Source organism: Phyllosticta citribraziliensis (assembly GCF_038025025.1).
Source record: "Phyllosticta citribraziliensis strain CPC 17464 chromosome Unknown J3D65scaffold_5, whole genome shotgun sequence".
Lineage (NCBI taxonomy): Eukaryota > Fungi > Ascomycota > Dothideomycetes > Botryosphaeriales > Phyllostictaceae > Phyllosticta > Phyllosticta citribraziliensis.
The window spans coordinates 1,678,057-1,703,010 of NW_027117342.1; the positions used below are offsets into that span (position 1 = coordinate 1,678,057).

At 57.1% G+C, this 24,954-nt stretch overlaps 8 protein-coding genes across 8 annotated transcripts; 3 read left to right on the plus strand and 5 right to left on the minus strand.

Annotated features, from left to right (window-relative positions):
- Positions 1–1,104: 1,104 nt before the first annotated feature.
- Positions 1,105–2,817, plus strand: J3D65DRAFT_336219 (uncharacterized protein). Its single transcript, XM_066795451.1, has 2 exons — positions 1,105–1,670; positions 1,718–2,817. Exons 1-2 carry the CDS (start codon positions 1,294–1,296, stop codon positions 2,685–2,687), a joined length of 1,347 nt encoding a protein of 448 aa, XP_066656292.1. The 5' UTR covers positions 1,105–1,293; the 3' UTR covers positions 2,688–2,817.
- Positions 2,817–4,002, minus strand: J3D65DRAFT_336188 (uncharacterized protein). Its single transcript, XM_066795449.1, has one exon. It carries the CDS (start codon positions 3,643–3,645, stop codon positions 2,947–2,949), a length of 699 nt encoding a protein of 232 aa, XP_066656293.1. The 5' UTR covers positions 3,646–4,002; the 3' UTR covers positions 2,817–2,946.
- J3D65DRAFT_336335 (adaptin N terminal region-domain-containing protein) lies at positions 3,948–7,451 on the minus strand. Its single transcript, XM_066795452.1, has 2 exons — positions 4,419–7,451; positions 3,948–4,361 (listed from the first exon to the last, which is right to left on the minus strand). Exons 1-2 carry the CDS (start codon positions 7,200–7,202, stop codon positions 4,251–4,253), a joined length of 2,895 nt encoding a protein of 964 aa, XP_066656294.1. The 5' UTR covers positions 7,203–7,451; the 3' UTR covers positions 3,948–4,250.
- A 258-nt stretch (positions 7,452–7,709) lies between these two features.
- On the minus strand, positions 7,710–8,522 carry J3D65DRAFT_622557 (uncharacterized protein). The gene is made up of 3 exons (XM_066800083.1): positions 8,238–8,522; positions 8,018–8,110; positions 7,710–7,963 (listed from the first exon to the last, which is right to left on the minus strand). The coding sequence occupies exons 1-3, from the start codon at positions 8,407–8,409 to the stop codon at positions 7,890–7,892; spliced, it is 339 nt and encodes a 112-aa protein (XP_066656295.1). The 5' UTR covers positions 8,410–8,522; the 3' UTR covers positions 7,710–7,889.
- A 169-nt stretch (positions 8,523–8,691) lies between these two features.
- On the minus strand, positions 8,692–10,144 carry J3D65DRAFT_622559 (uncharacterized protein). The gene has a single exon (XM_066800084.1). The coding sequence runs from the start codon at positions 10,028–10,030 to the stop codon at positions 9,098–9,100; it is 933 nt and encodes a 310-aa protein (XP_066656296.1). The 5' UTR covers positions 10,031–10,144; the 3' UTR covers positions 8,692–9,097.
- Positions 10,145–10,709: 565 nt separating this feature from the next.
- On the minus strand, positions 10,710–12,299 carry J3D65DRAFT_552326 (major facilitator superfamily domain-containing protein; the record flags this gene model as incomplete). Its single annotated transcript, XM_066797080.1, has 3 exons — positions 10,710–11,543; positions 11,607–12,063; positions 12,133–12,299. Coding segments are annotated over 3 exons (1,458 nt in total), but the record flags the coding sequence as incomplete, so codon positions are not given.
- A 2,962-nt stretch (positions 12,300–15,261) lies between these two features.
- On the plus strand, positions 15,262–18,284 carry J3D65DRAFT_551617 (uncharacterized protein; the record flags this gene model as incomplete). Its single annotated transcript, XM_066797047.1, has 6 exons — positions 15,262–15,409; positions 15,500–15,868; positions 16,321–17,131; positions 17,300–17,482; positions 17,528–17,723; positions 17,994–18,284. 6 exons carry the CDS (start codon positions 15,262–15,264, stop codon positions 18,282–18,284), a joined length of 1,998 nt encoding a protein of 665 aa, XP_066656298.1.
- A 3,749-nt stretch (positions 18,285–22,033) lies between these two features.
- Positions 22,034–24,435, plus strand: J3D65DRAFT_336511 (uncharacterized protein). Its single transcript, XM_066795453.1, has 4 exons — positions 22,034–22,299; positions 22,361–23,104; positions 23,159–23,609; positions 23,678–24,435. The coding sequence occupies exons 1-4, from the start codon at positions 22,214–22,216 to the stop codon at positions 24,233–24,235; spliced, it is 1,839 nt and encodes a 612-aa protein (XP_066656299.1). The 5' UTR covers positions 22,034–22,213; the 3' UTR covers positions 24,236–24,435.
- Positions 24,436–24,954: the final 519 nt, after the last annotated feature.

Below are 24,954 nucleotides of genomic sequence, written 5' to 3' on the forward strand. Positions count from 1 at the left end.
GGCATTAGTGACCTCCCCGTTGGCGTTGTTCATCCCAGGAAATCGCCTTTCCAAACACCGGATTCTGCTTAAGAGGCTTCGCGGCCTACCGCTGAATGGCTTCACGTCTCCCTGGATTTGGGCCAGGGGGCTGGCGGGACAAGCCGAGTTTTTTCCCCTGGCGAAGCGTCGCAAACCCGGTCGGTGGATAAACGGATCGCCAACACGTGTCGTGGAGTTGAGATGTGCCCAAAGGTCTTGCACCTCTTTGGCAAAAGACTATCAGCTTGGCAGCCGCGCTGAGCTGACCCTGTGGAAGAAGTAATTTCGGCAGAGCCGCCACGTTTTTTAGATCAACATTTCCCGAGCGCTGGCTCTGGCTCTCCACGTGGAAGTGAGATGAGGGGAAGCTCTCGTACGGGCGGAGCTCAGGTCGGGCTGGCTGAACTCGAGCCCCTCCAAGGCTGGAGAAAAACAAACATCAAGGAAATCGACGGATGTTGACACTTCTTTCATGGCGTCAGTCACGCAACGTCAACCGAGTATTTGGAAACGCTCCATGCCAAAAAAAAGGTCAGCTAACGGCCGGTAGACGCTGGTCTTTTTTGGCCGATTGACGAATCACAGAGCCGGAGACGCGAACAGAGTCACGGAGCGCCCGTCTGGTCCAATTGGCAAGGACTGCCGCAAGCGCAACGCAGTGACAAAGGAGAGCCCCTTGCTGAGGCCAATCGATACGAAGCCCCGGGCCGCAAAGGTGTCCGTCGATGCAGATAAAAAGTGGCAGACTGGTGTGAGGCATGGCGCTGGGGAGATACGAAGACTCGGCTGGAGCCGGTGGGGCGTAAACAGAGCGACTGGTTGCGGCTTTCGACGGAGAGCTGCTGCTTACCGAAAAAGGCAATGGGGCTTCTGGCTATTCCAAGACTTGCCATTCCAGGCAGAGCAAGGCTCGCTTAATGCTGCTCTTCCGCGCTCTCCCTCCTGAATGGGTCGACGCCAAAACGCCCTCAACCCCAGTGCCCTTTGACATGGTAATTTCGCTGTCCCTTGGTCCATTGTGTGAATGGCCGGTCACGCACACCGCCTCTCATCCTTTGACCATTCGCTGTGGGTCCTCAGTTCCGGGCACATCGACATGAGCCGACTTCGAGGCTTCCGGCTCCTCAATCTCTAGTTTTGTATACACCGTGTGGCGTGCTGTCAATACTATAAGAAGCGATGGGAATCCACCAGAAAAATCCTCCTCATCAGCAACAACTCCAATCTTCTTTGGCGCGTTAGTTCGCAGTTCCTCTTTGGCATCGTTTCATCATGCGTTCTACTCTACTTCTCTCGCTGGCCTTTGGCCTGGCTACTTCCAGCCCTCTGGAAAAGAGGCAAAAGATTGAGTTTAAATCTGTTGCTGCCGCTGCGGAATCCGTCATTGCTACGCTTCCCGCTGCGGCACTGGGACCGACTAATGTCGGTGTCGTGGCGACGACGCAGCCTCCTGCGACCTCTGCCTACAACCTGCCTTCGGCCGTCTCCAAGGCCACTTCGAGCATCACTGTTGCAAACAGCCCGAATGTTTCGCTCGCCCCGACGACCATTCCCGGCAATGCCAAATCAGCTGCTGCCAAGCGTGACATTGAAGAGCGTGATGCCTCCTCAGCTGCCGCAACAACGACGTCTTGCGCACAATACACTGGGTAAGTTTTTCGCAGGCCTAGCATTGAGTACCACTGACACCGAACAGAAAGGGGCCAGTTGTTGCGAGTACTGTCATCAGTGACTGGGTGAAAGATCCCATTCTCACTGCAGCTGCTACGGATGCGCCTACGCCAACTGGCTATGTCCAGGCGTTCTCCAATCTCCCAGGCTCTCTGCAGATGATGGGTTATCTCACAGTGAAGAGCTTGGACTCGTACGACACTGCAAAGTGCGCCGACTACTGTAACAACGAGCCTCTCTGCATGGGTTTCGACGTCTACTACGAGCGTGACCCCGGTGCGAACACCACCTGCTCTCTCCCGGACAAGAACCCTCCGTCCATCACTTTCATCGGCTGCACTCTGTACGGCTTCCATGTCAACGGTACCCTGGCCACCAACACCGGCCAGTGGAGGGACAACTTCCAAGTCGCCATCACCGCCTCCAACGGCTACAACAAGATTGGCGTCAAGCACCCGGACATCTACAACAACATCCCCGGCTTCTACCCGCCCGTCGAACTCGGCAACGCCAGCATTGATGCGCTCTTCTGGCCGCCGGCCGTCTTCCAAGACAAGGACGCCCTCGGCAGGTCCAAGCTGTACACGTACATGGGCATGAGGTCGTTGCAACAGCCATACGACCCCCGCGTCTGCGCCAGCATTTGCTCCCAGCAGACGGCCACCAACGCAGCGCACCCCGACACCAACGCTGATGGCACCCAGACGTACCGCCCCTGCAACTTCTTCACGGCCTACGTCCTGGCCAAGAACGACATCCCCGTCGGTCTGCAGTGCGCCTTTTACATGCTCCCCTGGAACACGACATATGCCACCAACACGGGCTACTACGACTACCCTCACTGGCCCAACCAAGACGTCTCGAACCACTACACCATTTACAACTCGCTCGCCTTTACTGCCAGCACTTTTGGAACGGACAAGGCGGATTTTGGCCGCAACGACACGCTCAAGACCGCGTACTTGGCTGATCCTAATGCGTGGCAGTTGTCTTAGGGTAGCAACCTTCTTCGACTGAGATCTTTCTGAATCCGGTATTTCTTTTGCTTTGGGAATTGTTCATTACTTTTTTTTGGTGTTTAACGGCTGTCTCGGCGTCATTTACTTTTGTTCGTTTAGAAATCATAGACTACAACCCATCACCCTCCCCTATTATCTGGTGCTTTGCTGCGCACCAACATCCAACAGCCACCTGCTCTCGCCACCTCCTTGCCCAAGCTATCCTCGCCACTGGGTTCTCTTCATCCGCACGATTCTACTCTTCCCCCCTGATCCGCCCTCCATTTGTCGCTGCCCACTGTCCAACCAGTCCTCGCCCCCCGTTCAACCATCTGGGACCTGGCCACATCTGACGACAGCGGCCACCCTCGATGCCAGCCAGCCTCCCCAAACATCCCGAACCAAGCGCAACAGCCCGTCCACAGGGGAAGAGAAACGACAGAAAGGGGCACGTCCGGTCCGGGCACCCATCCATGCGCGCGGGCGGGTGTACCTGCATCATGAAGCGCAACCAGGAGCAGGAGCACACTGCAATGCCAGACGGCGAACGCGCGGTCCGTCGATGCGGCCTTGCTTGAATAGGCAAAGGCGCTCTTGTGGCGGGCGGTCGAGAACCCGGTTTCGGCGGTAATTTAGCTCGGGTGAGGTCGTGGGGTAGCTGCGGTAGCGTATCCGGTGTTGAGGGTGGAGATGGGGGCTTAGAGAGGGCTTTGCTGACAGGGGAGGGGGTCTGGGGAGGCATGGGGTGGGTAAGGGAGGTAGTGAATGTGGTGATGATGCTGTTGTGCGTTGTGTTGCCGCCGCCTGTCGTGATGGGGATGGCCGCGTGGGTGGAGTAGAGAAGAAGTACGGCGCAAAGAGTCCTTCTGATCGATTGCATGAGTTGGAAACTTAAAATGGTGCATTTGTATCTGCTTCGCTGGGGCACAAAGGCAGACGACGAACCTGCGGTCATTGTAGACAAGGCAGATAGGTAGACATGTCAGAAGCAAGGTGGATGACAATAAACAATAAATAAATGAGAAGAACAAGCGATGACGCGTCCTTCCGTATCTGCCTGCCTGCCTGCCTGCCTGCCTGCCTGTCTACACCTACCCGCGAACCCGCCCGCTAGTCCAAACGACCATCTGTCCTTCCCATCATTTAGACACTTGTGTAAATGAGCTGCAATGATCCGGGAGGTCACTGATTGACATTACTTGTCCTCATCTCAACCGCCACGACGTGGAACTTCTTCGTCCAGCTCCCAAATGAAAAACCAAGACACGCACCGGCAACGACCGCTCGCGCGCGCGCACGCACCGTGCGTAACAACCGACCAACAACCCAACTCGCCCAACGATGCAGCAACGAGGAACATCAGACCAACACAACGACGGTAGCACGCCAGTCGAACAAGAGAGAAGAAGGCGAGAGATGTCCCAAAAACGTACAAGTGACGCCCGAAGAAGAAGGAAGAAAGTAGAAGAGACGAAGAAAAGGGGGAGCGGGCGCCTCGAAAAGGTGTAGTTGTGGTAAGAAGAGGGAGTTTCAAGGCCCGCAAGCCAAAAGAGGCCCATACTAGAGGCCGCCGCTATGAACAGACTCGCCCTGCGACAGGCGGTCGACCATGAGCTTGAGCAGCACGGGGGGCACGGCTTCGTCGGTTGCGCGGATGGTGAGGCGGAACATCTAATTGGGTGCGTGAGCCTACCACATTCGTGCTGGAGGAGACAAAAAAAAACTTACCATGGTATCGTAGTTGGGCTCCAAACGCAACAAGCATCCAAAACGTCCTCCGTCCTGCGTGTGCAATACGCTCGCACCCACCATGTTGCGCGAGTTGGGGTCAACGCCGTCCATGACACCCCACTTGAAGCCCTCGACGACCTTGCGCGTCAGCGAAGGGCTGGCCACGCGATTCTTCGAGACGAGACCAAAAATCTTTTGAGCCTCGCGCGGGGCGCCACCAATCTGCTTCCAGCGCTTGAAGAAGTCGTCGGCGGACAGCTCGGCACCCTCCATGTACTTGTGCAGCGTGACCGGGAGCTGCAATGTGAGAGCTTGCAACGATCCAGCCAAGTACGAAATGCGAATTGTTGGGGGTTCGCTAAAGACGCTCTTGGCCTCAAACATGATCATTTGCTGAGACTGTGCCTCGGGTTGGATGTTAGTCTCGGGCAGGGACTTGACGTCGGTCTTGAGAGATTCGGCGGAGCGGTTGTCGAGAGTTGTAGTGAAAGAGCCCATGAGCGAGGAGGACTTGTTGGTAAAGTAGAGAATGATGCATCCCAGCTCTCCGCGGTACTCAGACCGCAGACCAACTTGAATTTGCGCGTCTTCGTACAACACGCCTTCAGAGCGCAACAAGAGGCGATTGTAGCCAACTTCCCAGTCAGGACTCAGGTGAGCGGCGCTGGCAAGGTTGGCGCCTTTGCCACTGTCCACATTGATGAGATCCAAGCCAGCAAGATCACTTGTTCCGTTGGAAACGCCATTTGTACCGTTGGCGGCAGCGGCGGCGGCGGCGGTGCCACTGTTTGACGGCGCATTGGTAAAGGAGCGCTTGAGTCCAGTGTTTTGAACGAGGTTGAACTCCTTAGGATCCGCATTTGCATCCCGGCCGCCGACTACCCAAGTCCTCTTGTCGCTTGAACCAGCGTGTTTCTGGTGGAGTCGGGATAGCAAAGCGGACGCACGTTGGGGGAACGGTGGCATCTCATCGCAAACTGTCCTCAAAAGCTCGTCTGTGGGGAGAGTGGCCAAGGCATGATATTCGCATGCTCTTTGCTGCAATTCCGGATCAAGCGTGTAACTAAAGTCCTGAAAGACTTGGAGCAGTTGCGGTTTGATCTCCGGGAACAGATTGACGAACTTGATGAAGGACGAAAGAATTATGGCCCGCGTGCTTGACGAGCAACCCAGCATCTTCGACCGCATTGCCATGAATTGCTCGATTGGGCTGCAACCCTTGTTGTCCGCGATCAAGTGGCCGAATTCGCCGAGCAGGTATCCGCCAATTTTGACAAGCGTTTCGTGACAGTGTTCCATCTTGATGTACTGCAAAATGTTTTGCGCCGCGTAGACTTGGAGCTCCTCGTTGTTCGTGACAATCTGGATGACGCGTTGCCAAACTTCGTCGCTGACATGGTCGCCGGCCATGGCAATCAGCTTCAACGAGATGTCGACGTACCACTGCACGTCTGTCGCGTATTTCTCTGTAAGGATTGCAATCTTCAGGACCATTTCCTCCCTTATCGCAAAATCCGCGGTCTGCAGATACTTGAGGAGCTCCGAAACAATCGGTTGGGCATTAGTCGAGTCGCACATGCTGTACAAAAGATCCAGACCCTGCCGACGCACGCTGATATCTCTGTCCCTTAATGAGCCGATGATGATGCTTTGGTGTTTCTTTATGGGGTCCAAGGTCTCTGCTCGCGCCGCTAGGTGCGTCATCGCTTCCAGACCGAGATATCTGACGTTTGTCTCGCGAGACTGGATGAATTTGCCCAACCGGGACGATATTTGCACCATGAGATCGTGCTCCGTGTCCAAGTGAATCACCAAGTTGATGGCTTCGAAGAGGACAGCATTCTGCGCATTGTTCTGTTGCACGTTCTTGGGCATTTCCATGGCCGAGTCCAGGATGCGCTGCACCGAGTCGCGAATCAGGTTCCGGATGTGGGTGTCTTCCGAAGGCGGATAGTACTGAAGTAGCCTAAGGAGCTTGACCTGGATCCAGGGGCAGGGCACCTTGTAGTAGAGGTAGTCCACTGTACACTCGCTGTCCACGACAATCTTCTTGAGGCGATTGGCGGCCTTGCTGTAGCTGCCCCTGTACGACTGGGGACTGTCCTGCACCAATGCCATGACCAACGACGTGACCGAAAGCGCCACTCCCATGTCCGGGTCATCCATTAACGCTATTATCCGCTCTGCCCACTCCTGTTGTACTATTCCAGGGTATTTCCGGTACAGACGCAGCAGCGTCAAAGCTGCCTTTTTCTTGACGAAGGATTTCGAGGTTGGCGAGATCAGTAGCCGGTGGACGTCGGCGCTCAGGGCTTCGCCCATTTCCTTGCCGCCGACATTGGCAATAGCGTGTAGCGCCAGACAGTTGTTCAGCTCGTTGTGATCCAAAAGGTCCTTGCGAATGCTGTTGACAACGAGGTGCAAGAGCTCGTGCTCTTCGTGCAAAAAGAGGGTGACGGCCAGGTATCCAATCTGCTTCTCCGAGTACTTGTTGGCCGAGATGAGATTGACGGCCTCCAAGTGGCCGAAGTCGACGTTCCAGCCAAGAATGTAAATGTAGAGCAGCTTGCAGACGTATTTCTTCTTGGAGTAGCCGTTGAGGCCGCCCTCCTTGAACTTTTGGCGAATGTTGGCCAGCTCCTTGTTGATGCGCTTCTCCTCGAGCTCGCGGGCGCGCGCGTTGCGCAGGTCTGCAATGAAGGACACGAGGCCGCGCATCGAGTTCTGTGGGCCCGAGTTCCCGCGGCTGAACAGGCCGCCGCTGCCCGAGTTGGAGGCCATGGTCGCGAGGGTCGACGGTGGTGGTGTCGAGTGCTTCTTGGCCTCGCCGACGGCGGGCGTCCGCCAGTTGGTCAGAGGTTGGGCAGCTCGGGTGTAGTGAGGATTTGGTTGGGTCGGCGAGATTGTACAGAGGGAGTGTGGAATGTTAGGGGGTGGAGCGGAGGATGCGTCGGGATTGTCGCTGTCGCTGGGCGGGATGGATGGGGCGCGCTCGCGCTCGTGCAGCTGGGGAGTGCCTGGGGTTGGTGAGGTGAGGTGAGGTGAGGTGGGAGGCGCAACGTCTGGGCGCAGGGCCTGGCAGTGGGCAGCGGACGTGATGGACGCGATGTATGTGGTTGTTTCTCGTATGGGGGAAAGGCAATGTACTGCAGTGTCCAGCTAACGGAAGCTAGGTATTGCCGAACGAGGGGCGAGGGGTGATCGACATGAGGATGGGCGTCGACGATCTTCTGCACACCTTGACGTCGCAAGCATCAATCACATCAATCCAGCTACGCGATGGACATGTTCAGAAACTCAATGTCATTACCAGCAGCCCCCCCTCTGCTCCGCCACGAGAACCTGTCAAAAGCAATCATCAAAGCACCAGTTCCCGCCGCCCGTCCCCGTGAAACCTGTTCCGTAGCCCGCAACGCCATCAACACCACTGAGCCATGCCAAGCTCCCTGTCCCCAGCCCTACGAGCCATTACTTGCGCGTCGTAAAGTCCGTCTCCAGGTCAGGTCTCTTGCCCGCCTCGGTGCCCGAACAAGTACACGAGTCTGCGAAAACGTCAATCAGAGCCGCTCTATCCACCGTCGCTGGGTGCAACTTACTGCTTGCGCGCTTGCCGCACGCGCACTTGTCGCCTGAGATGGTGTTCTCCTCGCCGGCACGGTTGCATGTGCAAGCGCCTGCAGCGCGCTGGCCTACGGACTGTCAGTTGAACCGTCTTGGGCATGTCGCAAGAATTCCGAGGAGAGTCGCAGGGGGAGAGAGAGGACCATGTACGAGGCACGTGACATGATTCCCGAAGAGGCCGCATCTTAAACGTACCGCAAGAGCAGGTGGCGCCAGAGACGCTATTCTCAATCGAAGCCTTCTCGCAAGTGCAGTGAAGAGCCTTTTGCTTGCCGCATGAGCAGGTGGCTTCTTGGGCGCAGACACATCCAGAGCCGTCGCGCTTGCAGCAGGTGGCCGGAATAGCGTTGACTGGAGCAGCAGACATGGCGTTGATGTGGAATGACTTGTCGAGTCTCAGAGGTTGGCGGATGAGCAGATGGTCTGAAAATAGGTCGGCAACGGAAGAAGGTTGTTTTTAGGAGAGATGGTTTGACCCTGGTGCCCGACAGCGTGGGAGGACCCTTTTAACCTTCTTGTCTGGATATCTGATGCTCTATCCTTCGACCATGGCAGCCAATCACGCGTCGCCTGTTGTCAGCAGTGGCAATACGAACGTATGATCGAGAACCAACACCTCGTAGCACGGTTCGCACTGCATTCCTCATTGCGGCCTCAATTGTTCTTCGCTTATTTGGGAGCTCGTTGATTCGTTGTTTGCTACAGGTTCTTGTTTTCGCGGTCCGCCTGTCTTGATTCCGTCTGATTCTCGACCACGCCCAAAGCGACTAGTTGTGCCGTTTATCTTGCACTAGCAATTCAGTCGTAGGCTCCTACATATTTCTGACTGGAACAAGCTCGAACGTTTTTTCTGTTCTCGACCGTTTGAAAGATTCTTTGCCTTCTGTTTGCTTTCTAGTAGTAACAGACTGTTCCCTCTATTAGCCGTCTTTTCTCTTGTGTATATGATGACCATCACCAACAAAACTCATTGTCCATCATGCCGTGCAAGATGTCCCTGTCATGTGAAATCCAGCGCAATGGCTCTTCAATCACGCGAATTCTGCCAACTCTTTCTAGGGACCATCTGCCGCCTCAATTGCAGCCAGCTCTCCTTCATCCACCTCTTTGCCATCCAAGCACCCAGCCAACAATCTCAACACACGCACCTGGGCCACAAGAAACCTTTGCAAAACGCCACTGACCTGCGTCGGAAATTCGCAGCGAATCCAGTCCTCGAGCCCGTCAAAGCCCTCGTCAAGCTCAAAACGCACGCGGTGCCTCGACTGCATAAACCACTTTGCCGCGAGGCAACGCCGCATCTGCGCCACAAAGTGCCGCTCAAACTCAAACGTGCCAATGACGCTGGGCACCATGACAAGGCTGAGCTCGACGCCGCTGCTGCCACCACCACTGCCCAAACCGACGCCAAACTCATCGAGCACATCGTACAGCGCGCCAACGTGACCCAGCGGCCGCAGCTCAATGACAGCGATACGGCGCAAACGGGCGCGCTGCGCCGGACTCGTGCGCGACAGGAAGCTGCGCACGCGCGCAGCGATGGGCTTGGCCACCATGTCGTCGCGCGGGCTGGCGGGCTCCTCGCTGAACTCCGTGTCCCAGCGGTTGAAGTACTTGCGGTAGTTGGGCCGCGGGATGCGCCCGCGCGTGCTGAGGTGCAGGTTGTCGAAGATGACGGCGTTGCTAGAAAGCGGCAGGAACGCTGTTTCGTTGCGCAGCTGCCGATTCACGCGTCGGATGGCCCAGAAGTCTTGGTCTTGCTCTGCTGCTGCGGGGGCCTCTTGGTCATGGTTGCTGCTCTCTTGCGGTGAGAAGGACCCCGGCGATGGAGGGCCCGATGGCGTGGAGCAGCTGATGCTGGCGGGGATCAGACGTCCCGTCCCATATTCGTAGCGGAGTCCAACTGGGTCGCTGAAGACGTTTGTGTAGATGATGTCCCGTAGCTCGCGCGGAAGGCTCAAGAGTGGGGAGGCTGACGGAGGCGCCATTTCGGCATCCTAGCTTCTCCTTGGAGTCGCACGTTGAAGGGGAGAGGAACTCTTTTGTCAAAGAGGGTCGATGGATGTGGATCGAGAGAAGAAGCAATGATGTGAAGGTTATGCATATGCAGTCCGTTTGAGGACGGAAGGCCGTCGTCACGGCAGGTTGCCACGCGAATCACATGACCCTCTTCGTCCTTGCCGGATTGGGACATTGGAAAAGTGTGTAACTGACCGGGGTGACATATTGGCCATTGCCCCTTCGAGCGTCATCTTTCCAAGGTGATATATGTACTTCTCCTGCCTTTGCTGTCTCTTTCAATCAACTGTTCGTCTCCGCTGTCCTCTAGTAAAGGAACAACTTATTCTCTTAATTCACAAGTATCTGTTAATCATTGCGGTCTTTTATCCAAGCAAAGTGCAGCATCTTTTGGCAGTCAGTTTCCCAGTGGCAGGTCCTTTTTTCACAATCATCATCTTAACGAGTCAGCACAGTCGCCAGCCTCCCCCCTGGAGCCGAATAGTATATCACTATCAATGCATAGCTGAGGAGTGCCGGCCAATGTGCGATTACTAACCAAATTATAAGCTAATGGTAGAAAATGTCTAATCTTAATTTGTAGCACGTTCGTGAGACGGTCATCAAGTCTTACTCTGCCACCCATATCCTTTCTTTCGGCATCTCCTCCTACCACTCCTTTTGGAACCGCCTGTCTGTCCGCACCCTCTCGCCCCAGCCGTAGAACCACCAAAGAACGGGTGCTAGGGCGAGCGCCAGGAATCCCAGCAGAGTATTTCCCCAACCCAATCCCATAGCGTCGTACATATCGAGGCCGCAGAGCGGCAGTAACGCACCCAAGATGCACCTGAGGACCGTATTCGCCGCATTTGCGCTCGCGGCGTAGCGCGTAAAGGCGTCGACAAGGTACGTCTGAATACAAATGAAGACGACAATCATGCCCATGCTGGCGACAGCAGTGCCGAGCATGGGGACGATCCAATGGACCTGCTTCTCGGCGCTCCAGCCGTATATGAACAGGCCGGCGGGCAGCAGCAAGCTAGCGGGGACGGTGATGCGCAAGTCGAGGCGGTCCTCGGGGCGGATGGCGATGCCGGCTGCCATCTTGCGTCGCAGGATGCCGTCCGACGCCTTGCCCACGGCCGCCAGCCCAAGCAACGACCCGATGCCGCTGCCCAGGTACGAAAGCCCCGCCGACGACGTGCTGAAGCCGTACTGGCCTTCGAATACGAACGTGTACGTCGTGAAGAGGATGTAGAGGATACCGTACGCGAGTGCGGTGTAGACGCACATGAAGGCGAGCACGGGCGAGAATATTGCCATGCGTGTTGGCCGGATGACTGTGCTGCGCCAGAGCTGCTTGGTCGTTTGACCTGTCGACAGCGCCGAGCGGTGCCGGGGGTCCGCAGTTGTCTTGCGAAGGCGCGCAGCTCGGCGTTCGAGGAGCAGTGGCGGGTACGTTTCGCGGAGGACAAAGTAAGCTGCGAATGTGGCGAAGCCGGACTTTGAGGTTGTTAGAAGCGCTGGTGACATGGAGAGGGGTAGGTGCATCAGGGGGTAACGTACAATGATAGAGATGATCCAAAACACCCAGCGCCAGCCCTTGTCCTCGATCAAAAAGCCACCGGCAATAGGACCAACGGTTGGCCCAATCAACGGTCCCATGGCCCAAATGGCCATGGCAGCGCCGCGTCGTTCGGGAGGCATCATGTCGGAGATGGAGCCGCCGCCGTTGGTCACTGACCCGACGCCCGTGACGCCGGCAAAGAAGCGGTACGCGACAAGGGCGCCCATGCTGTCGGCACGCGCGCAAAGGATGTTGAAAACGGTGAAGCCCACGTTGGTCGCGTGGTACACGGGGTTGCGGCCGTACATTTCGCTCAGTGGGCCCACAACCAATGGCCCACACGCGAATCCCAGCACGAAGACGGATACGACAAAAGTTGCCATCGTATTAGAAGTGGTTCCAAACTCTTTCATCACGTCGGGGACGCCCGGCGCGAACATGGATGATGCGAGAGGCCTGTGAGATGACGAGGTTTAGCATGCGTTGAATGTTTCGGAACTTCTTTTGTTGTGTTGTACAACTTACGTTAAGAACGTCATGAACGATATCATGCCAATGATGCTCCACTTATCTCTGTCCCGCCAGTTCAGCGGTTTCTCTGGGTCATTTGGCTCCCAATCCACGACAAAGGGGTCTTGGTGTTCGGTCTTTCCCTCTTCCTCGCCGAGCTCGATGGTTCCTGATTCCAGGTCCTTATTCGACTTTTCGTTGAATGTTGACGTGGACGGCTCAGTGTGCACGCTCTGTTGGCTTCTTGCAGATTGCCAGCCATCGTGGTTGGGAACTGCGCTGCGTTCTTGCTCTCGTCTAGTTGCTGTTTGAGATTCTGGACTGACATTCCCTCCAGCGCGTTCCGCAGATCCATTTTGCGCCTGGGCTTGCGGATCTGACTGCGATATGGCCAGGTCCCCGTGTCTTTCTGATGGCGTCGATGTCGTTCCCGTCGACGGAGGTGAAGCACCACTTTCTTTCCAGTCTCTTATGTCCGCCTGCGCTGACAACGGGCTCGAGTCTACTGTGGATTGGTAGGTTGGAAGCTCTTCTTTGTGCTCATTTTCAGAGATGGCAGGCAGGACATGTGGTTCGTCCGGGATGGTTACCAAACGCTGCTCCTCCTCATTGGTACTGGTTACAGTGGCGGACGATGAGCTTCCATCGCTTGACGGGACATCGGTGGGGTTTGAAGTGTCTGGCGCTTTGAGTGGATTCGAAGCTGGATCTGAACTGCTTGTCTCCTGACATGGAGAAGATTCCGCATCATGATTTTGTTGTTCGATGTCTACCGGAGTGGCCTGACGGTCCTGTTGGTGGTCTGCCATATCTGGCCGAAAATGCAGTGTTGCAACAAGCTGCTTTTGAAAACGAAATCTGATTCGAGGATCCGGGACTAGGAAGTTTAGTTTATCAAGGAGGGAAGCACCTCTTAAATCTAAAACTCATGCCGTGCTCAAGTCAGGCTAGCCTGTTTGCCTGGAGACCGAAGCTCATCGGGGCGCGGCTGTGGATTGTTTTCTTCCCGTGTGTAGATGACGTTGCTCACCAACGGCCTATTTCTTCCGGATGACAGCATTTCCGGGAACGAAACTATGGGTTCCGAGGCAGACGTCGGATTGCAAGAATCATTACGCCCAGCAACAGCTCAACAAACCGCAGTTGAATGACAAGGTCGGATAAAGGCCAAGAACATCGTATAGGACGAAACCGTTGTGGCCCATCTCGAATGCGCTCGTATTCGCAAACTATCCGAGGAGTTGCGGTTCGGGTTCGGTCGAGAATAAGAACGATTTTTGCGGAGTGGCTGCAGACGGTTACGGCCGGATGTGATGTGTTCTTGTAGAGTCGTCGTCCGTAGCGTCGGTGCATGAAGCCGTTGGTAGATCAATTGCTTTAGTTTCAATGGTTTTGTTACCATCTGTCTGATTATCAGGAGAATGTGCAATGAATAGGCGCATGTGATGCATGGAAAGGAATTGCGGACTAAAAGTGGGTGCTCCCGGCCGCTAACGTGCGCTCTAAATTGAACCAGGTCCATGGGACTACCACGTTCGTCTGGACTGGGTTGACCGTGGCGTATGAATGGACAGTTTCCAATAAAGAAACAGAACTCGGATCGAGGCAGCCGCACCTAAGTCTTGTAGTTACCATGAAAGTTGCCCAGCCTGTGCGAAGATGGATCTCGAATCATGTTCTTGAATACTGTGGCTGTTGCGAGTCGACACGCATTGAGAAAAACTTGAGACACAGCCACAATGTGAAAGGTTCTGTGGATTTACAAGACCCTTATGATACTAAGGCGCCGCCCCACTTGCGGGGTGATTTTCGTCTAACCGACTGTGCAGGAGAACCCAGTCGCCCGGCCTTGGAAACAACGTCTGGAAATGAGGAGCGCTCGAGTCCACGCCCTTCGTCATGAGCACAATTTCAACCCTCGTGGACAGATTTTGCGAGTTTTGAAGACGAATGCTCCCGAAAGACACGCCAGAGATGGGATGAGCAACTCTAGAGGGAAACTTTCAGCCTGAGACTGAACTTTTGTAAGTCAATAGACTGGGTGCTAAAATCCATCGGCTGACGTGGACCTTTACAGTCGGCGTCGAGACAGGACGTGATCATGTGTAGACGCGCCTTGCAGATGAGGCGCGGGAAAACAAGAAAGCCGACGCACGTTTAAACGCCAAGTCAACTGGAATCCTCTGCTCGGTTGTCAAAGTGATGACGTTCAAGACAGCTCGACAGGCCTGGAAGACGACAAGTCGAAATTGGTCAGCCTGAGCGGAGAAAACTGCGGGGCCTGTCAGCATTTGGCGTGGACAACAACAGCAACGGGCGCGAAAAGATGAGGCGGAAGAGTTGCGGCGAGGGCGATGTTGGGCCGCCTTTATATTCAACCTCAGTCCACAGGCCAAGCGGGATCCACGTTGCGCGGGTCGATCGCGGGTGTGGTCTGTTCACCAACGTCATTGGCATTGCGGAGGGCAGATGAAGCTGATGGCGTCGTACGTGTCGATGCGAGGGAGCTTCGAGATGAAGACGAGTGGAGGTCGGTGGCTGGGGGCGACTGCGGGTCGTCGGGCGTTGCTGCGCGCAACGCCGTCGCCAGCGCCAACGCCTCCCATCATGGCCTCTCCCCCATCGTCCCATTGTCGTCCAAAAGCACTTCGCCACATTCCAAACCCTCCTCCTCCTCCTCCTGAATGCCCGACTTTTTGGCAATTGACTGATCTGAGCCCGCCTGAGCCTGAAGCTGTGCACCGCCGCATCCTAGCCTTCGTCGGGCATGCTTCTCCGCGACCATCCCAGCAATAGCTTGCGCCTCTCGCCCACCACACCTTAAGCGCTGGGCACCACCACCTGGCTCGCTCTCACGCTGCCCTCGCGCTGCCACGACCGTCACGATTTGCTGCCTCTCCATTCTTCTTGTACAGTTCACTTTCGTTTGCTTGCAAGCGCAACTGGTTTGCTGGAAGACTTGATAGCATTCTCATCATCATCAGCATAAGCTTCGGCGCAAACCCCCCATGTTTTGAATCTTCGTTCGTCCCGTTTGTCAAATACCTCGCCACACCCAAGCAGCAAGGCAAAGGAAAAAGCTGCTCTCCATCAGCATCATCACCACCATCTGGCAACGACACTCGACATTGTCATTAAGCCACCATGTCGACCAACGGGCTGAGCCAACCCGGCAGCAGCACCTATTCGTCCAACTCCATGTACGTGGGCGATGGAACCTGGGATTCGGAACGCAACACATTCCTGCTGCCGAATCTCATGGGTCTCAATTTCGACACAATGCGCTACAATGGTGAGTGCTCCGTCCCGTCCCTCAAAATTCAATTTCCCACTCCGCAATCAACCAAGCGTGCATTCCACTGACCGCCACGCGTCACAACAGGCATGGGAAACCGCTTCCGCGAGCTCTCGGGCTACAAGTCGCTGGTCACCGGGCACGCCATCGTCGCCGCCATCACATTCCTGGCCGTGGTCCCTGCAGCCATCTTTTTTGCGCGCTTCTACCACCGTAATCCGCGCCTCGCCCTGCGCATGCACATTTGGCTGCAGATATTGACGGTGCTGCTCACGACCGTCGTCTTCACACTGGGCTGGTTTGCCGTGGGCGGTGCGCGTAGTTTGACAAATCCGCACCATGGCATTGGACTGGCAATATACGTGCTGGTTCTGGTCCAAGCAATTGGCGGCGCCCTGATACACCGTATCGAAAAGGGAAAGGAGCGCTTGAAAATTCCGCTGAAGCTGATGGTTGGTCATGTTCCTGCCTGCTTGCTCACTCATCAGCCACTAACTTTCAGCAGATGCATCAGTGGATGGGCCGTGCCATAGCCCTGCTCGGCTTCGTCCAGGTTCCGCTCGGCTTGACTCTCTACGGTTCTCCTGCTTACTTCTTCGTCCTCTACGCACTTTGGGGCGCCTTTCTCCTGCTCCTCTATTTCATCCTCACCTACCGCAACCTACCCGTGGGAGCATTTGACGACGACGGAACTTACATCTCGTACGCGACGGAGAGCACAGACGAGGGCCGCAGTCGCCGAAGCCGAAGCCGACTGGGAGCCCTTGCAACGGCGGGAGCAGCAGGCGCCGGATTGGCAGCGCTGCGGCGACGGTCCAAGAGCAGAAAACGGGAGCGGGAGGCCGAGTCGGCCATTGACAGGGAGAATATGCGGGAACGCCGTAGCTCCAGGAGCAGAGACAGAAGAGCCGCTGCAAGTGGCCGATCGAGCTCATATCTCGAAGAGGAAAAGTTCTACGAGGAGCCGCCCAAGCAGCACACCTGGCGCAATCGTATCCTGACCGGAGCAGCTACAATTGGTGCAATCGCGGCGGCAAAGAACATCTTTGGCAAGAAGAAGACGCCCGAGGAGAGCGACGTTGGCAGCGGGTACTCATATCCGTCTCAAGGGCGGCACCGTGTCAGCCAGACAGACATTAGCCGCGTGGAGGAGGGACGCGTGCCAGCATCGCCCATGACACCAGGGGACCGATACCGTCGCATCCAAGAGAGCGAGGTGGCTGGCGGCTCTGCGCTCACCGGAAGTCTACCTCCTCGACGGCCGCATGCACGCACGCGGCGTAGCGGCGGGTCCATCGACTCATACGACAGCCGCGACAGCTACGACTCTGTCGAAGAGACGGAGACGCGACCAGGGGCGGCAGGCGGTGGTAAAGAAAAGAGCCACAAGGCGCGCAACGGGCTGCTAGCCCTTGGGTTAATTGGCTTCATAAAGCACAAGATGAACCAGCGGCGCGATCGCAGGGAGGAAGACCGCGTGGCGCGGCTGCGCGAGGAAGAGGTCGAGCAAGAGCGCCTGGCGCGTGCAGACAGCCAGCGCCGCAAGTATACGGGCGACGGCTTTGAGCCGTACACGCCTACGTCGCCTCGCTCGCGCAGAGGCAGCCGCCGCATCTCGTCGTCCCACGGCGTCGACGACCACTTGGTCCATCATGGCTCCAACCCTGAGCTGGCGCGGCAGACGTACCCGCCTCGTCCCCCACCGCAACACGCAGGAGCGTCGACTTCGACTACCGGCATGATGGCGTCGCGCATCGACACTGTCGGCGAAGGCTCTCACCCTTCAACCGGCTTCGTGCCACCTCCCCCTGGCGGTGCCGCCCCCCACGACCCCTTGCCACTTGGCCGAGGAGGCCCCTTGGGCCCTGCTGCTCCCATCAACGACAGCACGTCCTACTCGTCATCACCCCTCACCTCACCAACTCGCGACGCAGCATCACGGCGCCACGGAGGCCGCAAGCGGCGCTCAGCCGCCGCGCTCGCTGGGACAGGTGCGGCCATTGGGGCCGCTGCGCTGGCGGCGCGGGCATCTCGATCTCATTCCCGCTCCGGCTCGCGGTCGCGGTCGAGGTCAGGAGGTCGCCGGAGGCGCCAGGAGCAGGACGACCCGCTCAGCTCGCCGCCCGTCAGCGTCAAGGTCAAGATGCACAAAGACGGACGACATGTGACACTGCGGCGACTGAACGAGCAAGAGGCGGCCGAGGAGCGCGAAGCGCGCCGGCGCGAGCGGCGAGGAGAGAGCGCTGGTGGTGGAGGGATGGCAGGCAAGAGCAGTACTGGACGCAGTCGGCGGGCCAGCACGCTCAGCGACGTGTCGGGCAGCGAGGATCGATGGCGGCGACGCAGTGCTGCCATGGCCGGTGCCGCCGGAGGTCCAGAAGAAATGGACATCAAGGCGAGAGCTGCGGCCATTGCAAAGGAGATTGACATTGAGCACGAAGCGGCCAACGTCCAACCACCGCCACCACCAGCAGGTCCACCTCCTCCACCTCATCAACAACAGCAGCAGCAGGCGCCGCAGTACATGGCTCCCTATCCCATGCCTGGTCCGCCGCCCGGCCCGCCGCCGCCTCTGCAGCAGCAGCAGCAGCAGCCATATCAATACCCGCAGCAGGGTCTCCAGCCTCCGCACACGCCGTTCAACAACCCGAACCCCAAGCCCTTCCACGACAGCAGCATTTCGCCGCCGCAGATGCCGCCGCCCGGCATGGGCTCGGCCATGGGCGTTGGCAGTGGCATGGGCAGCCCGTACGAGACGGGTCCCAGTGATATGAGCGCCAACTACGACAGCAACAGGCGACGCAGGCGCATGGAGCGCGCGGCGCAGGCGGCGAGGGGTAGGGGCAGCGGGAGCAGGGTTGAGTTTACTTGAGGAAGGGGGTGAAAGGGGCTGAGGATGGAAGCTGTGTTGGCTGCAGATGCAGGATGGATGAAATGAAGACGAGCTAAATATGACGGAGCGAAGGAAAAGAAAGCTGACGAGGGCGTGGGAAAGCGGTCTAGGACCAAACATAATGCATTGAACGGCCCATGGATAGGTGCTTAGTTCGATGATTGACATGCATGGGGTGGCGTTGGGTCAGGGCTGATGGTGGCCTTTTCGGTGCTCTTGCTTGCAGAATGTTGGACGAGAGAGAGGAAGGAGGCATTTCCCCCATTTTTGCCTTTTTCTGTGTACATAGGTATGGATAGAGCTTGATCGAAGCAGGAGGTCAAGTGCTGAATGAATCAAGCTTCCTCACCGCGCGTCCGGGAAATCGATGGAGGAGTGAACAATGAAAAGGGAGAAAGAGCTGGCGTACCTACCGACCTACCTTGTTCCGGAGTGGAGTCTTGGGTGAATTTGTCGGTCTTCGTTTCCCTGACCGCATGTCCTCGACTTTGCACACTCAATGCTGCCTGTTCGTGGTTGCAGTTGATTCTTAGAACTTAGGATGCCAATTTCCCACTGCAGCAGGTGGGTATTTGAAGAGACAACGGCAGGCATGATATGGAAAAGATGGCGTCCAAAGGCCACGCACGACATCCGGTGGGACGGCGCAAAATATAATCGGTCTCCACCACGGTGCTCTAAAATAGTCCCGGCCGGGTGCGGGCCGAGCCACGCATGGTGGATGCATGGATAGTGCCCGGTTTGTGGAGATGACCATCCACCACCTCCCAGAGCAGATCCCCGAAGAAGGCAGATACGGCAGCACCATTGAATGGCCGAGGCGGACGTGTGAATGTCGGCGGTGGGATTTTGCCGAATATAAAGTTCTTCAGGTACGGAACGGGTGGCGTGGCGGGTATGCATGGACGCGGCTGTATTGTGGAGTCGTTTGTTTGATGTTCCCCTGGACAGCAAATCAGTTTGACCGCCGGCCAGAAGCGTACCGAGTGAACAGGTTGCTGAGATTTCGGGCTACGGGTCTGGTTCCCTGGGGGAGTTGCCACTGCGTTTGCCGGGGCGTTGATTGATCTGCTGAATCCAGTCCTTGGCGGTAGACTTTTGCCATTTGTTGCTTTGGTCCATACAACTCAAAGTTGCGGCAATGCTGGAGGAATAAAAGTGCAAAACGCACGCCAGTGATATGGAAAGGTCGGATTGTCGCATCGAGGCTTTTGGTTTTTCCCAATCGGAATCCAGGCGCCATAACCGTTGCCATGGCAAGGTTGTGATGCAATGGGAGACAGAAGGCGGGACTCGGGAGGTAGCCTTTGGACAGCATTCGGACCACGGGGAAGACGGACCGCGGCCATGCACGGCTATATTGTGGAGTCTATCTGGCTGCGAGGTTTCGGTTCATGCCCGTCGTGTGCAGGATGCGCCCAAATGGGCACCAACGTAACGGACCGGGCCGGAGCAAAGGTCCTTCTTCGCACCCCGTCTGGCTTTTGGTGCTCCCTCGGTGTGGTATCACGCCGGTGAAATATCCATGGCGCAGCTCCTCCTACTCGTTCAGGGACCATTTTCTGGCCGCCGGTGCTGATGTCCCGAATCTGGGGTTCATTCTGTGCGTAGCGGCCGGAGATCAGCTTTGATGTGTCCGGGGCAAACGTTCTGGATCGTGTGGCTCAAGGTTTGCCAGAACATGGTCGCAGTGTTGAGATGCTGCACTGGACATGGATTTCAGTTTTTAGCTGATGCGTTTTTGTTTACAGGTCCTACAAGAAACAGGTTGAAGGGTTGGTTTCTTGTGTGGAACCACGTCGATGTCTGGGAAGCTCGCCAGAAGGGTCAAGCGGCGTGGATTTCCATATGGACGGTAACTCGTGGTCCAGCGAATGGATCTCGACAAGCAATCTCACCCGGCCTGTTGGTTCGAAGCCGGCAGAAGAGTCCAGGAGGCGGAAGAACTTCCTGGTGCGGAATGTGACGAGGCTGGTGTGGCGGGCGGCGGCGAGATGTGGCCGTGTCGTTCGCGATCCGGATGAAGGGCCGAGGTACCGAAGACGGCGCCGATGATGTGCAGCAGTGCAGCGAGCGCGAACGCAGGGCCTCGGTGCGGCTTCCGAGCTGCAGTGCGACGTTCCGGCTCGGGGACTGAGGAAGGGCGAGGTCGACGCCCATGTGCGCGAGGAAAGGGGCTGCGCTGCGCTGCGCTGCGCTTCTTGGTTGCAATTTTGCAGACCAACTCTTCACCCCCTCCCTGCCTCGAGGCGTGCGGCCCCCTTTGGCCACCACAACGACCCCGACAAGTCAACGAATCTCGTGCGCAGCCGGGTGCAGCTCGTAAAACGCAATGTCGTCAATGTGGCCCGGTCACGACTGAGTCGCGCCTCGGAGGCGGTGTCGGAGAATGACGAGGACAAAGACGCAGATCCCAGGAAGGACACCAGACCGCTAGCAAGCGCCAGAAAGGGAAGCTGCTGCAGGAATCAAGAAGCGAGAGCGAGGGCAAGCACGTTCGGCAACAACCGGAGGCTCTGTATAGGATTACCAGGATTCCCGCCGGTCAGATTTTTCCCTAGGATTTGGTGGGCAGATCCGGTGTCGCCCCTGCGTGTGTTGAGGAGCGCTGGAAGAGTTGAAGCGCCTCCAGGTCTACCAAACCGCCGAAGAAGAGGTGATGCGGAGCAGAGGCACGCAGGGTCGGTGGCGGGCGACCGCAGAAGGGCCTTTTGATGCAAAAACAGCATATATAATCGGAAGCCCATCATCAGACAGGCGTCGTCGACAGCGAAACCCGTTAGCCGCCCAACGGCAGCCAGGACAACGGCACCCGGTCCAGTCTCGATATGCACGCGCACTTTTGGCCGGTCAAGTGACGACGACGGGCGGTTCCTCCCATCAACGCGAGGCTGGCGGCCTGCACTGCAACAAGCGACTCATTTGCCACGGCCTGGTCAGTTCACTCAGAGACCACGTCGTGAGGTGTCGCTGCTGGCAAGCTGGCACGAGACGACACGACACGACACGACACGGGGTGCCTGTGGCCGTTGAGGGCTTGGCGAGGGAATGACGATTGTTGTATGGACGAGACCATGTCCCTGATTCGCGTGGCCATGGCTGGAGGGGAGAGGATTGGGATCACGTTCCGCCCGGGAGTGGCGGACTTGGACGAGAGAGCGAACAGACGACATCCCGGCTGGCGGAGAGTTTGCCGCGCGCGGAATGGCTGACGAGTGAAGAGCCCTCCTTGTGCCTTTGTCTCCATGGCCTGACGACGGAGGACAAGAGACAGGAGGGAGTCGCTCTGCAGGGAACTGAAACGAGGCAGATGGCGCGCAGAGCAGAGCAGAGCCAGCATGACGGGACCGAGCAGCAGCAACGCGAAAGGCTGACGATATGGCGCTTGACACCGCATGTCTGGGCGCACTGACACGGATCGCGTGGGAGTGGGTGGGGTCGAAGCCATCAAAAATTTGATGACGGCCATGGTGGGAGAAGATACATAGGTACATGTTCACATCATGGGCGTGGTTCGGGCGGGCGGAGCCGTGGGATGGCGGTAGGGAATTGGTTTCCTTGCGACTGGAGTGCCGTAGAACGACAGAGAGGGAGCAGTGGAGAGGTGACAGAGTCGAAGGTAGGCACCGTAGGTAGGTAGGTACATGGCAGACGGGATGCTGAGCGCTGCAGTGTCCTTTTTTGTTCCTGGATCGTCGGCTTCGGGCGTTAAGGCTGGGTTCGCCTGTCAACCGTCAAGCGCACTGCCGGCATCCACCATGGGCCCGCCCAAGCACAATGAGGTAAGTGCAGACTGGACATGGCCCAGAGACTGACCACTCGAATTATTATTTCACCCTCGCCGCCCTCCATCACCACCCTCCCCTCGGCTGTATCTGCACATCTCCCCACGCCTCGAGCCGCACTCCATGGCCAAGGCTCTTTCAAAGTCGTCCCCCACCATGTCCTCCACCTCGACGCCCTCGTCGACGCCCGTCAAGCGCGCCTGCGACAGGTGAGCCCCAACACCCCGGTCCACTCACCCAACCCAACAATTGACACTTCTCCCCTCCCAGCTGCCACCGCCGCAAGGTCAAGTGTGTCGGTGAAGGCAACAAGCCCTGCAAGAATTGCATTTCGGCCGGCCTCAATTGCACCTACAATGCCATTCCCCAGAAAAAGGGCCCCAAGGGCTCCCGCGCCAAAGTCCTCTCCGAGTTGCGCGAGAACCAACGCAATGCCCAGCTTGCTGCCACCGGCTTCCCCGATCTCTGGAACGCCCACAACATTGCCCTCCAAAGACAGCCTGGCCTCATGTCTCTGGACCTCGTCCACAGCTGCGTCGACTTTTACTTTCACCACTTTTACCCGAGCCAGCCAATTCTCCACCACCAGCGCCTGCAGGACCTCATCCTCGCCATGGACCAGAACGTCGAGGCCTACTGCATGATCACCGCCCTGTGTGCCTACATGCTCGTCCAGTCAAACATGACGCTCCCTCCAACCATTGCTCCGCGGGGCCCCGATGGCCCAATTCCAAACGTCAACTTTGGCCACGTGCTGCTCGAGGAATCCGTGCGAGTACGCAAGGGCTACAACCACGCCGAGAATCCCTCCCGCTTCTCAGTCATCACGTCCTTTTTCTACTTTTGTTGCTACCACTGCCTGGACAAGCAAAACTCGGCCTGGTACTACCTGCGCGAAGCCACCACCTACGCCCAAATCCTGGGCATGCACGACGAGGAGACGTACAAGACTGGGGACTACATCGAGACGGCGCGCAGGAGGAGATTATACTGGGTACTCTTCATTAATGAGAGGTCGGTCAATTGCCCGGAGTGTGGGGAAAAACCGCCGAGCTAATACCATGCCAGGGCCTATGCCATCCACAAGCACCGACCCATCACCCTCGAGGCCACGATAGACCTCCCAACCATGGATGAGGATCCGACCGAGCGCGTTCAGCTGTCTGGCTTTCTCCACCTAATCAACCTCTACAAGCCATTCGACCACACGTTCATGGGCCTCTGGAACAAGATCCGCACAGGATGCCTTCCCTCTTGGTTGGCAGAGATGCAGCAACAACTATCCAACTCTCTGCCTTCGTATCTCGAAGGCACTGAAGTGCAGGCCGTCGATCTGCGCACCTCGCAGCAGTGGCTGCGCACCATGGTCTGGCAGCTCGCAATCAGCCACGGCTTCATCTCATCCATGGCCCCCGATAGCACCATGAGCTTCAAGTATCCCATTGAGATTGCAAGGGACCTGGTGACAATGGCGAGTCAATTCTCGCAGCAAGCTATGGAGGTGCACGGAGTAGGCTTGGTAAGTTTGAAACAGGCGACAGCACTAATAAGGATCATCCATGGACTGACTCTTCGTGTTCCCCACAGATTGAGAAGCTTTTCGATGTGGCATGCACCTTGACTGACGTCATGGCTTGCGTCCCGTTGGAGCAACACTCCTACGAGGTGGGCCCGCGGGACTATCTGCGACGTTTCGTCAACATCATGTCCACTCTTCGCGGAGGACAAACCCGTTATCTTGGCTTGCTGCTCCAAAAGATCAACGAGGTGCTCCCAAGCATGGGTGTGACCATGCCGCGTCTGGGCGCAACCTCTGCCCCTGCAAGCGCACGTTTGGACGAACTCTACGACAACTCGACCTCCGTGTCTGCCCAGGCCTCGCATGTGGGATCTCACGAAGCGACGCCCTTTGAGTCGCCACCGCCAATGACGATACCAATGCCCGTTCGACAAAACAGTCACTCGAGCATGCCATACCCCGAAATGCACGTCACGCCGCCCATGGGGGTGCCGGCGGAGAGTCCGGGTTTTTCGAATTTCACAACTGCCATGAGCTTCACGCATGCTGCGACAGCCGCGCCTGCACAAAGTGCCTACACTACACACGCCTCCCAAGGAAGCACGCACAGCGGCTTCTCCGGCTGAGAACTTCCGTTCTTTTTGTATAGGATACTGGTAGTCTCCAAATCACGCCCCTCCCTCGACATGCGCCAACACGAGCTTCGCCGGGAAATTCCGCAGCCTTGCTCTATTCCCCTCTGCCCCGCGTGGAGGATACTTGTAAAAACGAAATGTTCAAAGCAGGGCAAAATTGACCGGGCGCAACGGTCTCGTGGCGGGCCAGGCCATGCCACGCCAGGCGAACAAGCGCGGCGGGGTGGGGGCTGCATGGGTCAATCACGACTCACGATGGGTTGGCTGCACGTCAAAATCAAGGGCAGGCCTTGCATGACTAGGACAACCCGAGCAAACAAGCGAGCGAGCAATTAGACTTGTTATCGGTTGGGAGAGGCGGAAGAGATGGCGCAGGGGATCGGATGGTTTTTAGGGATGGGGTGGTTGCGGCGATGATTTTCCAGCGCGTTGCATGGCCTTTCTGCTCCAATCCGACGGCATCCGCGACTCATTTGGTTGGCCGATCGTAGTCGGCCTTGCCGGGACTTTGTGGGTGGAGGGTCTGGCTGTGCACGATTGCGTCTCTTGGCAAGGAATCCCCATCAATTCTCTTGATGCGAAAGAGGGGAAGAAGTTGCAGACACGTTGGTTTCTGAAGGGAATTCGAACATGCCGACGGCCGGAAAGCAAAGCAAAAGAGAAAACATCAAAAAAGTTCTGAAACAGACATGGAAACTCAAGGGACCAGC